The following is a 13,600-nucleotide window of genomic DNA, read 5'->3' on the forward strand; positions in this document are numbered from 1 at the left end:
TGACAGGGAATGGTACTCTCAAGGACAGGCAGAGAACACCAAGTGTCCCAAAATATTCTCTTCTGCTGGCTACCACGCAAAGAATGGCTAACCAGGGATTCCAGCTCAATTAGAGAGCTGCCAAACACTGTTGCAGATGACAGATCTGATCCATACAAGAGATATTTATGAAGCAAAAGTAGAAATATAATAGTCTTACATGAAGAGCAGCTTTGCACGTAAACCAGTGTTTTGTGGAACAGAAAGCATGCTAGTTCTCATGTAAAGTCATCTCTTCCTGCTAATTTCAGAAATGGTACAACAAATGGTAACAACATGGAACCAGATGGCCAACCTGCAAATAAGCAGCTTGCTCTGTTGCTCCCATACTATAAAGGGTGAGAAGTGCATCTTCTGTTGCTAGAAGATCATACACAAAAGGAAATACGATAAGATAGTTTCTACAGTGGTCTAAACAGTAACACTAAAAGACGAAGTAACACACACACAGAGACATACAAGGAACTTAAGCCAGATGTATATGTGGAGAGACAGAGAGATGCCCACGGAAATACAGAGGTACAGGTGAGCAGGCTGGTTACAGGTCAAGTACAGTACCTAAGCCACTTTGCTTCATCTCAGAAGACTGCCTGGAATAAGTGCTGAAGAGGCGATAACCTCCCGATTTGGAAGAGGATTCAGACAGCACCTGCAAAGACAGACAGTACAATCAGCATTGTGCTCTAAGTTACCCACCGGTCTCAAAAACCTTTATACATCCACTGAAGGTGAAGAAAAGTATGCCTCTTCTTTAAAATCATAATTTTCAAGAAGCATAAAGGTATTCAGTATGCTAAGATTGTGACAATGCACATTCAATTTTAATTTCAAATTCGTGTTGGGTTGCGAAACAGCGGAGATTTCAAAAGTACGAAGGGACTCGTGTACTGAGCTCCCTGTCTCCCAAGACTTGCTGGGATCACTGGAACACAGACTTCCTTCTTTAGCCGCAGGAAAATAATATCCCCTTTAACTTAGTACATGCCTGTTACAAAGAGGCCGCCGAGTGCTGCACGCAAAGATTACGTCACAAGTGACACAGAGACGGACGCCAGCTAACAAACACCTCAAGCCCTAACTCTCTGCTTTCATTGGTTCTGAAAAGAGATAGCAAAAATGCCTGTGAAACCCCTCCAAAAGGAGGGGCAATTTCTGGAGCACTTTGAAGCTGCCAGCTACCTGCTGTGAAGCTAGCCTCCCTGAAGGAGAGACGTAAGAACAGTAAAATCAATCTGTGTTACTTTAGCAGATCAGTGAATGGGACAGTTCTAAACCCTATGACAGTTTAAACACACTGTAATAAACCCACTGGTTAGCAGGGACCACTCTGGCATGTTAAAAGGAATGTCAGGAAACCAAAACCAAGCAAGAGACCTTCATTAGAAGAACCAAGGTTACCCATCGCATTGTTACCTCCATGGACCCTGTCTTCCGGTTCCTGATCAGCGGTGATCTCCGCTGAATGCTGACTGGCTCGGAAGGCTGCGGAGACCTTTGCTGTGCATGATCTGGCTCATCAATGCCCTTCTCTTTGGACAGGTCCTCCAGGCTGCCTTGGTCTGCCTTCTTGTCCTCATTCTGCAGTAAGGAAACATGGACACCTACAGGCACGTGGCCTTTGCAAGCACTGCCCAGGCACTGACTCCAGGCTTGGATCTCCCAGCTCTGCTGAGCTCAGGAGGACACCGGCACTCTCAGAGACTGCCCCGAGAAACCCTCGGAGTTAAGGCAGGGAACATAACCCGCTAACAGCCCGCAGGCACAAGAGCAAGGTCAGAGAAAAACCTGCTGCTGGAGACTGGATGGCGGCAGAGCCTGGCGGAACAGCAAGGCTGCCGACGGGTGCACGCTCGCCACGTCCCCAGGAGGCAGGGCAGCCTGCGTCCAGGTAGCGTGCTCACCTCTGCGGAGGCAGGCCGAAAGCCAAACCCTGTGGGCACGTTTCTGTCTTCCTCACAGCCTTTCACGCCGGGGCTGAAATGCAGCTCCACATGGAAACGCTCCTCTGAAGATGGGTCCTGTGAACACGAGGCACAGGGAATAAGTAAATAAATAAAAATCAGTCCCACTGCCAGCACAGGCCATGGTCTGGACCTGGGCCACCCTGCCATGCCGGTGCAGCACGCATCCCAAGCACATCCTTTTGGAAGGAAAGCAGAAGCAACAAGAACCATGAACATAATGGCTCTAGGTTTGTCTCATCCAAAAGGAAACCCCTTATTAGCACAACGCTGAAGCATTCAGATTGTTGTTATTTTGTGACAACAGCCACCAGAGGACCAAAACAGAATCGGGCTATGTGTGTGTGTATATGTATATATATACAAATCTAAAACATAGCCCCTTCCGATCGATCCACGCCTGTAGCAAAACCAGCACACTGGGGCAGGGAGAGGTTGGTTCCCTCCTAGGCCTTTAGACAGGTTGTTCCAAGATTTAAGTAACTGTCTCTAATATTTTTTTTTTAGGGAAGCCAGAGCTTTTGCAGTATCTGGCACTAATGATGTAAACTCAAAAGTTTCACCATCTCTACTTACTAACAGATTTACATCACTCCTAAGCACTCTATTAAGAGTTTTGGGGTTGTTTTTTTTTTTTTTACAAACTGTGCTAGGAAATATTTCACTTCTACCACCAAAACCCCACATCAGCTCTGTGAATACAGGATTTTAACTCTACAGCGTATGGAGGAAAGGGACTGCTCCCCTCACTCGCTACAACCTCCTGCAGTACAGGACCTGAGTCACAGGACCTGGGATTCAGGACACGCAATTCGGTGCCAAACCTGCTTATGGTCATCACCATCAGCATCCACATTCTGGCTGTTTTTTAAATTATTCTCTTTACTTCCTGAAGATACCAGTATATACCTTCCTAACTACGTCATTATATTTTTAAAAGAACAAAAGTTTACAAATGTGGAATTTCTGTATATTTCCTAGAAATATTTGGAAAAAACCTGCCAAATGTAATTTGATTTATTTTTTCCTACTGTTCACCTGTAATTAATATTAAGAAACAGCAAATTATTTTGCTTTAGGAAATGCTTTAAAGTAGATAGTATTGATTACTTAAGTTTGGTATTACTGCTCAGGGTGGCATTCTGCTTACATATAACAAGCATTAACTGGCTCACTGCCTCCCACCTAAAAATAAAAACTAGCAGTTGTGTTAATGATCTGTCCATCTTTATTCACAAGGAGAGAGAGCTCGGGTTACACACTTCCCAGCTGAACTCATCTCTCAGGGACCATGCCTTGCATCACGGCAGGAAGGATTTTATCCTACAGCTATATCCCTCACCTTGTTGTTGTCCTCGTAGAGCATGATAACAATCTGGGTCATGTAGTTCAGCTCTGAGATAGCACTCAAATAGTCCATGGCTCTCTTCCACTGCTGGTCTTTGTTTTCCTGATATATACACATAAACAGTCGTATGGAATAAGCGACAGCAGACACCTTGCAGCATTCAGTGAAATGGGTCTGAGAGAGTTTGTGTCTCCACAAGATAGCAACATAACATAAAAAAACACCTTGCTTAATTTGCATGAAGAGAGATGACCTTGCAATGAGGGCGGGGTGCTTACAGTAAGGAGCAACTGCATAGAGGGACGCTACAGCTACCCGTACAATCCACGCACAGACCTGAGCACATCCAGCCACAAGGCCCCTATGCCATGCTGAATGGAGAAAAGCGTAGCCCACAGCAGATTCCCAAACACAGTCATTCTCAAACAGTGGTCTACAGAATAGAGTACTTTAGAGAAATCTCATAAAAAGCACAAGGGATGAATTTGTGCTAAATAAGGGACCAGGCGAAGCTGCTTGTATGAGATGCTTAATGAAAAGTCTACAGAACCACACTGGACCCTTGGGCTCCACGAGGCAGGGCAGCCCACCCCTTATTGCTTCCCAGCACTGCTAGGGAATGGCCGTACCTGAAGTGCCACTCATGCTGCTGTGGAGCATCTCACCACCTTCATGGATGTGAAATGAACCCCACCAGCACAAACAAACCCAGATGCAGCCTAATATCCCTGGGCTGGCAACACAGCATCCTCTGACACTCAAGCCAGGGAATAAAGTAGCATCTTATTCAGTGCACAGCTCAGAAGTACTTGCATGATCACTGCCTACAGATACACTGAGCTTCCACAGACATCAGAAATCATACCTGTTAAGTAAGCCCAAACTCTCAAGGCATTTCAGAACACCATGCTTAAAAATGGGAAGATAAATCAGAGTGTCTCTCGAAGAGTTTAAAGCAGAGCTTTTCTCAGGGCCTGCATGCCAGTTCCTTCAGGAAGCAGGTTACAAGAGCAAGTAAAGGTTGGATTGGATAAGTTAGTCCCCTAAAAATGTGTCATATGTCCCTCTGGTAGAGAGCACCTCCTAAGCATTTGCAACCTCAAGTCACTTCCTCTATAAGCAAACTGTTTTTCTTGACTTGGAATTGACAGAGAGTCACTAAATAACAGGGCCAAGCTCTTGAAATAAGGGGTTGAAGGAGGCAGGAAGAGAGGAACTCCCTCATCCCCATTGCCTCATAGCGCTATCCTCCTACACAGGCAAGTGGTCTACTCATCTGAGACCAGCAGGATATGCCTCCGTACAAGCAAGGCAGGCAGTGTCAGGACTGAGGAAGAACAATCCTCCTACGTGCTAGAAAGGCAGGAAGCTGCAGCATGCAAACACAGCAGAGATGGAGCTGGCCACGGGTCACTGATGCACATCATTACTGGAGGAGCTGGCTAGAGGGGCAACCTACAAACACACACTGTCCACCTTGGAAAAGGCCACTGAAGAAAAGCAGGGAGGCTTACTCTGCGAGCATTGCTGGGACACTTACATCCAGGAGCCCCCCATAGCGGAAGATACTGAGCAGAGAGTGCACATGACTCTCACTGGTGAAGTAGAGCCGTGTCCGAACATGGCGACCTGGTGACAGAACTCCTCTTGAGTACCTAAGCCAAAATCAGCCCAATGTTATTCATAGCCTGCCAATGAGTTGCCATCTATCATACAGCAGCATTTCTGCACACTCAGTGGAGTAAGATAATCCCACACTGGGAACTGTTAGAGCAGCAGGAACAGAACAGTGAGAGCATTGGGCACAGAAGCAGCAAGTTTTATGGTATCCTCATGGAGACACATGGTGGGGCAGAGATGGCCTCATCACACCAGCACTTGCCTCTTGCAGAGACAGTGACGAAGGCAGCACCATACAGCTAGAAGGGGTTTAAACTTCTGTGGCACCGTGCACCCGCTCAGCAGCCTCAACGTGCCTTTTCATTTCCCTTCTAGTCTTAGAGAGAACCAACATGCCTCCCTCTTGGTGTGTCCTTCAGTGCACGTTCAGTGCCTCCTTCCACACCAGTACACTCTTCTGGCATGGTTCCCACACACTGCTCCAAAGCTCCCCTCCCCACCACCAGCAGCATGCAGCACAATCCTTACAAGGGATGTAGTTTGTTGACAGACTCATCTTCATGAGTTCTCTGTAGGTCCAACTGGATCTTTTTAATGAGAGGAAGACAAAAGCCAATAGCAATCTCAAGTTTCTCCTCCTTATTAATCCCATATTCCTGCAGGAACAAAACAAAAGATACCCTTGAGCCCTGGTTCTTTGCCACATCCTCACATGAAAGGAGGCTGGATTTCAACAGTCCTGTCCACAAGCACCACCACAGTTAAGCAATGACAGAAAGGGAAAGGACACTCAGCACCTTTCTCTTTTTTTTTTTCTCCCACATATTGCACAGCATAACAGAGGACAGAGACTCCTCCAAGAATCCAATCTGTCTAGACATGACTGTCAGTATGCTTCCAACAGCTGAGAGGGGCAAGTACCATCAGGGAACCTCCTCTCATGACACACAAATTAATACCCTGACCTGGCATGAGCATTAACGCAACAACTGCTACTTGTAAAGATAAAACTTGAAGTGCTATGCTGGAAACAGCCAAACTGCATCTCATCAGGAACGCTGTGAAAAAGTTTAGAAGACCACTTATGCTCTGCATGGGCCAAGCGCAATTGGACCTTGCTGGTAGAAGCTCATCCCACACAAATGAAGCAGTTCTGCCAGAAATGGGACACAACAAAGGTGAATACAGAGATCTGTTGCATGTGGCCCTCCTTTCCCATTCCATGTTCATGGGCATAAACTTTGCAAGAAGCAAGCCAACTTCGCAAACTGAACAAGTTCTAGTTTGACAAGAACAACAAGCTTGCCAGAACAAGCCTTCGCTTTAACACAGAAATCTCTCTGCCAGTCTACAATCTTGCATGTGGAGAATTGGACGTTGCCTTAGCACACACCCCCAGCTCAAAGCTGTGCTATGACGCACTGCAGTGAACTGCTGTGTCAGCTGTTCATTATTCTGACGCTGTCAGAATCCTCATCCAGGAAGCCAGCCCTGCCACGTCGTAAGTCATAAATGGTTCTGGCCTTATACAAACACTAAGAGATATGTCTGAGAAATACCTGTGATACACTGCCTTGAGAGTTAATGTGCAAGAGAATCAAGAAAAAACAGACAGGGAAAGGGTCAGAAACTGACACTAAAACATCGTCACACAGGCAGGACAGTCTATACCTGGGGTATGATCACATCTGCCAGGGCTTTGGAGAGTTTGAAGAGTTCAGCTGTGCCTTCCAGTTTCAGTGCACAGTTGTGCTGTACGTCATACTTGATGCAGTCATAGATATCAGGGATCTTGCTGATGTCATAACGCCCATTCTTCATGCGGAAATCTCGCTCCAGCTTACTCCAGCGTTGCAGCATCAGTTCTAAAGTCTCACTGTGGTACAGCTGCAGGTCTAAACAACAGAGAACACCAAATCACATTCACAACCTGACTACTTCTGTGTAGATTTCAAGTGACAGCTATGACTGACTTCTCCCAGCACAGAAGGGCTCTGATTATTATTATACCCACAGGAATTCTAGACTGGAAAAGCCATTGGACCTGTTGCACAGAGTTCTAACCTGCAGCAATAAGCCGCAGATGCCTTTTCAAAACCTCGGCACTGTTATTAGGGAAGTCCTTAGCAACGAGTAAATCATGACTGAAACTTGCCGTTTATACAGTCTTGAGCTCCCCTCCAGGAAATGCTTGGAAAAAAAAAAGGCATACCCCTCCAGCCTATACTGCTGCTGTTTACATCTACTCTAAACCCAAGATGCGCATACAATTTCCTTTACATTACAGCTCTCTTTAACAGTAGTTGAAAGTAGAATATGAGCCTTCTACATCAATAGCACACACAGAATTTAATTTTAGAATTTCTTTGCTACGGACAAACATAAACAATAGTGGTCTTTCAGGGCTCTGAAGATGTAACAATAAATGAATATGCTCCAGACACTTTCCAGTTCTGATGCTCACCTGCAGATTTTGGGTCTTCCAGACGTTTTTGTATCTGGGAGGTGAGATTCTCAATCAGGGTGAACACCTGGTTACAGACCTCTACGGGGTTCTGGATAAATGTCATGGAGTTGAGCAGAGAAGCACTGCCTGTAGGTGCTAGCTGAGAGAAGATACCAGAAGAGATCAGTTAGCATCTTTACAAACTGGGAACACAAGACATCTGCTCTCTGTAGTTGTACTGCTTTCTGATTAGGTACAAAAGTTGTGCTCCCAGCTGAGCGTGATAAGCTGGCCTATTCCTAGGGGTAGCTAGGCATTTTAAAAACCTCCATTAGGACCAAAATCAGAGGGAGCAAACAACTGCTCCTATCAGATCAGACCTCCCTCCACCTACAATATCCACTCCTGTCTCATTTTGCTTCTGTGCTTGAGCAGAACAGCTTCACTGAAGTTTTAAGTAGTTCTTTGAGGTGATAAATATGTTCCTTAATAGTAATGGATTTCAGGCCAGTAATCAGATCTCAAGTCAGGAAAAACAGTGTTTTGGGGACTTGCTGGAGAAGCAGCTATAGTGCTTTTATTGGTTGCTGTCCTGGATGTAACCCATGCTCTCTCTACTCTGCAGTCATCAGATACTGATAGGACCACAAAAGGGTTTGTATCCAAAAGATCTGTTCACACATGCACAGAGCACGGATCCAGAATCTGGCAAGGCACTCTCCCTTTCCACAGCAACTGGGATTGTTCTGGGCAGCATGCAGTAAACCACGAGAACTCTTCTTTTAGCACTGGGACTTGTAAAGAGAGGGGAAGGTACCATGATGATTCTTGGAGGGGACAGTGGAGCAACATGGAAGATTTTCACCTGGAGAAGGGCAGGGGCTATTAACCTACCCTTTCCTTTCCTAAGTTCTGTTTATATTCTGTAATTTTGACCATAACCGATCTCAGACTAACCAAACTACTGTTCACACTCCAGCAGGCTTCATGTCAAACCACTGCAGCAATGCTATTCTATTTCCAGATACAATAAAGCCACCCAGGTGCTTTACCTTTTCATAATCTTCTTCACAGAACTCAGCATCCTTCTGCATGATTTCATGCAGTCGTGCCTTCACTCTGTGTTGACAGCTGCTAAGGGAATCGCTGTCACTGTCCAGGAGACCGTTCATATTGGCACTTTTCACCATTTGCACAAGGATGGGGGTCAGCTCTCCTTCCAGGGCCAGCAGACCCTAAAGCAACACAGGACAAGATTTCAGCTATGTGCAACCCAAGCAACAAACATTTCTGGTTGTTTCATGGCTAGCCTTCAACCAACTTGACTGAAATCTCAACTGTCCTTGAAGAGCAGTTTTACAGCAACAGCACCCACAGTCACCAGTGACTCTGGCATGCTTCTAGAGCTATTTGAGGCAAAAGGCCAGCTCTGCCTGTGGCAGCCCCAGATTTGTATAGGCAATTGTTGAACAGCCAACTCAGTTTGCTGGAAAATGTTGATACAGCACAGGCTCTGAAGAACAGCTAAGGTCACCACAGTATTCCCCTTGGCTCAAGCTTCAATTGCAGATGAACCTGTCTTCTCCCCAGCCCCCACCCCACACTGCACCAAAGACATTTCATTCTCCTTTTAAATCCAGCAGTCAAGGAATAACCCCTCTGGCTGGGCAGGCATCCAAGAAACACTCATTTTGTAGGCAATTAATACTCAGCAACAGGTTTGATGTGGTCTAACATCAAAAACCAGCAATAATCCATAAATAACTCCTTCTCCAGTCACAGTCCAGTCCTGCACAGGACACCAAAGACAACATACATGTGCAGCTACACTGGATTTTCAGAACTGCTCCATACACTTGCTATTAGCGTAGTCTACCACTGTCCCCCTGACAGAGGCGGAAGCTCCTAGGACAGGTCCTTCCTCATCACAAGAGGTTTTCTTTTAGAGCTGGCATATTTTAGGACTAATGTAGCAGGACTAACAGATGCCCAAAAGAGAGGAAGGACCTTTGCAAAAGCTGCTGCTGTCATCTGAACTCGTCCCTCATCTGAGGCGTAGATCTTGAGATCATGACGATAGGTGCTGTGCAGCCTGAGCAAGCCACATCCAGGGAAACCAGCGTAATCACCTGGAACAGAGAACAAACTCAAAATTAATATTCTGACACCTGCTAAACTACCAGCTGAATATACTGCTTTAGACAACAAACTTTATTGCAGTAATGAAGTTACGTAGAGAATTAATCACTTTCACAGCATTTAGGCTGCTCCAAAATAGACAGTTCTAGCCATACATGACAACTAGAAATTTGATTCAGGCTTTGCTTAACCTGGGAAAGTTCATTTTGAGGAAAAAAGTGAGCATTTGCCACTCAAGTCTCATGCTGGCCAAACTCTGCAGCAACCCTCTCTGAACAGTCCATAACTGTACTGCTAGCTGGAACAGCCCTGTACAGAACAAAGATGCACAAAAAAATTTGCCTCCTTCTACTTGCTTTCTGCGCAAGAGCAGGCGCTGCTGCCATTGGAGCTGCAGGCAGAGCTATTCAGTAGGAGGCACCTGATTTCCAAAACATATCCTGTGCGGCTACAATTATCTTATGGCACAAAATGCTCGTTTATTTACGATGGCTGAGTCCACCACAGGAGTCAGATCAGTAATTGGAGAAAGCAACTCATGCAGGTCTTGAGTCAGACCCTCCAAAGACAGTGACTAATCTGCTGCTGCCTGGCATCCCATGACGATTTTGCACAGTACCCCATCACGTTGCATGAGAAGATGTGAAAACTGCTCCTAGCTCTGAGCTCACAACTCAGAGAAACACCCTGCTAGAAAAGGACAGGCACCAGCCAGAAGTCAGCTGCACATCTGGACAAAGCTGTCATGTACCAACTGCTGCCCAGGAACACAGCATCTCACTGCAAAATCAGATCTCTCCATGAATGACATGTGAAGCAGAACTCTCCAAAGCCATGATTCAGAAGGACCGAAGCCACCTTGTACGTGCTCAGACTGAGCCCTACTGTGAGCAAGAGGGCAGCCGCTCGGTGCTCACCAGATATGTAACAGTCAGTTCAGAACTGGCATAGACCATACCTTAGGGCTCAGCCCAGCTTGCTGGTAACCACACTGTACTTGACCAGAGCTCTGCAGACAGGTCTCTTCTCTCAAGTTTTGGCTCATTATGCTGCAGTCTACTCCCTGGACTTCCTGAAATTGCCTCTCCTGCACACTGCCTTCTGGTCTCCCCAGTCTCTTGTCCAAATCAGGGGCTGATCCTCTCAGCTCTGGGCTTCAGAGATCCACAACAGCACCAGGAAGTCCCCAGCCTTTCTAACTCACCATTCCCATTTTCAAGAACAGTACACATGCCTTGCCACAAAGATCCTCTGTCAAATACTGCTCCTCCTCCTTTAGTCTCTGTGCACTGACAGTCTGCTCTATTTGTTGGCACCTTGCAGCAAGCAACACTGTGTGCACCTAGTTTTCTCATCTTTTGGAAAGTTTATCCTCATGTTTCCTAAAAATGTGCTCTTAAGATCACAAGCATCTGACCTCATAGCTCACCTCCCTTGACCTGCTGGCAACTCTCCTCCTAATATAGCCCAGGATAACATTTGCCTTCTTTGTGGCAAGGGGGACATGCTGGCTCATGTTCAACTTGGTGTCCACCAGGATCCCCAGGTCCTTTTCTGCAAAACTGCTTTCCAGCTGGTTGGGCCCCAGCATATATTGGTGCAGGGGGTTGTTCCTCCCCTGGGGCAGGACTTTGCAATTCCCTTTGTTGAACATCACTGGGTTCCTGCCAGCCCATTTCTCCAGCCTGTCAAGGTTCCTCTGGATGGCAGCATGACCCTCTGGCATACCAGCCACTCCTCCCAGTTTTTATCATCTGCAAACTTGCTGAGGCTGCAATCTGCTCCATCATCCAGATCATTAATGGAGACATTAAAGAGGATTGGACCCAGTTTTCATCCCTGGGCTATACTGCTAGTTCCTGGCCTCCAACTAGACTTCGTGCCACTGATCACCACCCTCCGAGCCCAGCTGTTCAGCTAGCTTTCAATCCACCTCACTGTCTGCTCATCCAGCCCATACTTCGTTACGAGGATGTTACCAGAGACAACGTCAAAAGCCTTACTGAAGTCAAAGTAGGCCATAGCCACTGCTCTCCCCTCATCTAAACAACCCGGTCACTTCACTGTAGGTTACCAGGTTGGTTAAGCATGACTTCCCTTTGTGAGTCCATGCTGTCTACTCCCAGTCACCCTCCTGTCCTTCATGTGCCCAGAAACGGTTTCCAGGATTAGCTGCTCCATCGCCATCCCAGGGACGTGTGATGAGGTTGACCAGCCTGCAGTTCCCTCGGTCCTCCTTGTCATTTTTGAAGCTAAGAGTGACACTTCCTCTCCTGCAGTCCTCAGCCACCTCCCTCAGTCCCCACAACCTTTCAAAGATAATCTAGAGTGGCCTCACAGTGACATCTGCCAGCTCCCTCAGCACTCATGGGTGCATCCCATCAGGGGCCATGGACTTATGTATGTCCAGTTTGCTTAAGTATCCAAACCTTTTCCAACAAGGGTAACTCTTCCTTATTCCAGAAGGAAATCTTCTCCAATTCGATTTAAATTAGCTTAATTAATTTGAAATTTAATAAATTAAATTGAATTAATTAAACATATAAGTCAAATATAAGCAGTATCCAATACTGGTTTCATCAGGTCAGTACAGTAGCAGTGTATTACTTCTGACTCTTTACTTGGATGAAAAAGGTAATCTCAGCCTTTTTTTTTTTCCCTTTGGGCTTTTGTTGATTTGTGTGTGTACTAAATGCTTTTCAGAGTAACAGAATTATGGTGGAGAAAATATGGAGAAGTTACCTTCCTATTCTCCTGCCTCAAGGCAGAATTATCTGTGTTCCAAGATAGATTTCCTCTGTTCTTTACATCTGACATAAATTCCTCATTAATCATACATAAATTTTGAATCATATTTGCTGCATCAGAATGTATCTTGTTAGAACAGCTTCTCTTGAATACTGGCACATTAGTTGAAAAATGATATTGTGCTCCAAGACATACTAAAGTTTAACCACTGCAGCAGACACCTCTAGCCAGCTTAGGGATCTTTGGGTTCAAAACCCACTTGAATTACTTATCCCTACCAGGTCAGCTCAAAAGACGACCACCAGTGACGGCCTGAGTCACACAGGCTGCACACAGCCCGCAGATGTCTGAGCATCCCTCACACTGGTGGGCTGGGCAGCCTCGCGCAGTCACACGACAGGACCGGAGATACAGGGACAAAGCTCACCTTGGCCACCAGGGTACATACAGCGAAAGGCTCGCCCCAGCTCTTCTGCCTGGACTCTTCCTGCTGGGGTCAGCTCTCCACCCCACTTAAGCACGAGGAGAAGAGATGGGGAAGACTCTCGACGAGCTTCTAGGAGACAAACAGGTACTCACTACATCAGATCTCAAAGCTGAGCTTGCACGGGGAGAGCAGGGGAGGAAGAAGAGGTTGTCAACAGAACCTTGCAGAGCATTCTCAGCACAAGCCTGACCCCAAATTCCCAGGAACCAAATCAGCAAGTACAAAATTAAGAGTCACTACTTTTTGAAGATATAGGCTGACATTTATGAAATTGGAAGCATAAGCCCTGCGGCACCATCCGGGGTATATTGGTACGCTACGTCATTCATCACCCAACCCTTCATATGAGATGAGCAAAGGTAAGACATAGGTCACCAATTTTGCTTGCAAATCCAGGGGCCTAAATAGGTAGGATAGCTGACGCACTCTCGAACACCAGGCTTGAAGATCATGGCAGCAACATCATCCAGCAATTCTTTACCTTCATCTTCACTTGCGGCTTTTGGATGTCCATGAGGCAGATAGGTCAACTGAACCTTACGGTTAATGCCAGAAAAATGTCCATACCTGTCACAAGAAGACAGGGGGAGGCAATAAACAAATGAACTCCACTCACCCTTTGCCCAGAGGTCCCTAGGCCACACACAGCAAAAATACCACACAGGCAAAGACTTTCTGCTGTAACGCCAATTGCCGCAGAACATGAATATTTTTGCCATCTACCTCTGACCTGGCACACAGCCCGAAAAAAAGCCAAACAACTCCCCCAAATGAAATTCGAAGATCCATTTACTTGCCTGCTCTTCAGCTGA

General features: G+C 46.2%; 1 protein-coding gene across 7 annotated transcripts in view; it reads right to left on the reverse strand.

Moving 5' to 3' along the window:
* PPIP5K1 (diphosphoinositol pentakisphosphate kinase 1) overlaps positions 1 to 13,600 on the reverse strand; it is a 50,999-nt gene that overhangs the window by 22,112 nt on the left and 15,287 nt on the right. For 6 of the 7 annotated variants that reach the window (XM_064455907.1, XM_064455906.1, XM_064455905.1 and 3 more), the window contains exons 15-26: positions 13,270 to 13,355; positions 12,729 to 12,857; positions 9,422 to 9,543; positions 8,467 to 8,649; positions 7,433 to 7,574; positions 6,640 to 6,863; positions 5,497 to 5,624; positions 4,889 to 5,003; positions 3,343 to 3,450; positions 1,941 to 2,057; positions 1,453 to 1,617; positions 598 to 688 (exon numbers count right to left, since the gene is read on the reverse strand). In XM_064455907.1, the coding sequence (XP_064311977.1) occupies positions 598 to 688; positions 1,453 to 1,617; positions 1,941 to 2,057; positions 3,343 to 3,450; positions 4,889 to 5,003; positions 5,497 to 5,624; positions 6,640 to 6,863; positions 7,433 to 7,574; positions 8,467 to 8,649; positions 9,422 to 9,543; positions 12,729 to 12,857; positions 13,270 to 13,355 (1,610 nt within the window). The remainder of the gene's footprint in view (positions 1 to 597; positions 689 to 1,452; positions 1,618 to 1,940; positions 2,058 to 3,342; positions 3,451 to 4,888; positions 5,004 to 5,496; positions 5,625 to 6,639; positions 6,864 to 7,432; positions 7,575 to 8,466; positions 8,650 to 9,421; positions 9,544 to 12,728; positions 12,858 to 13,269; positions 13,356 to 13,600) is intronic. The other variant, XM_064455904.1, reaches the window with a different exon arrangement.

Source organism: Phalacrocorax carbo, chromosome 7 (genome assembly GCF_963921805.1).
Source record: "Phalacrocorax carbo chromosome 7, bPhaCar2.1, whole genome shotgun sequence".
NCBI lineage: Eukaryota > Metazoa > Chordata > Aves > Suliformes > Phalacrocoracidae > Phalacrocorax > Phalacrocorax carbo.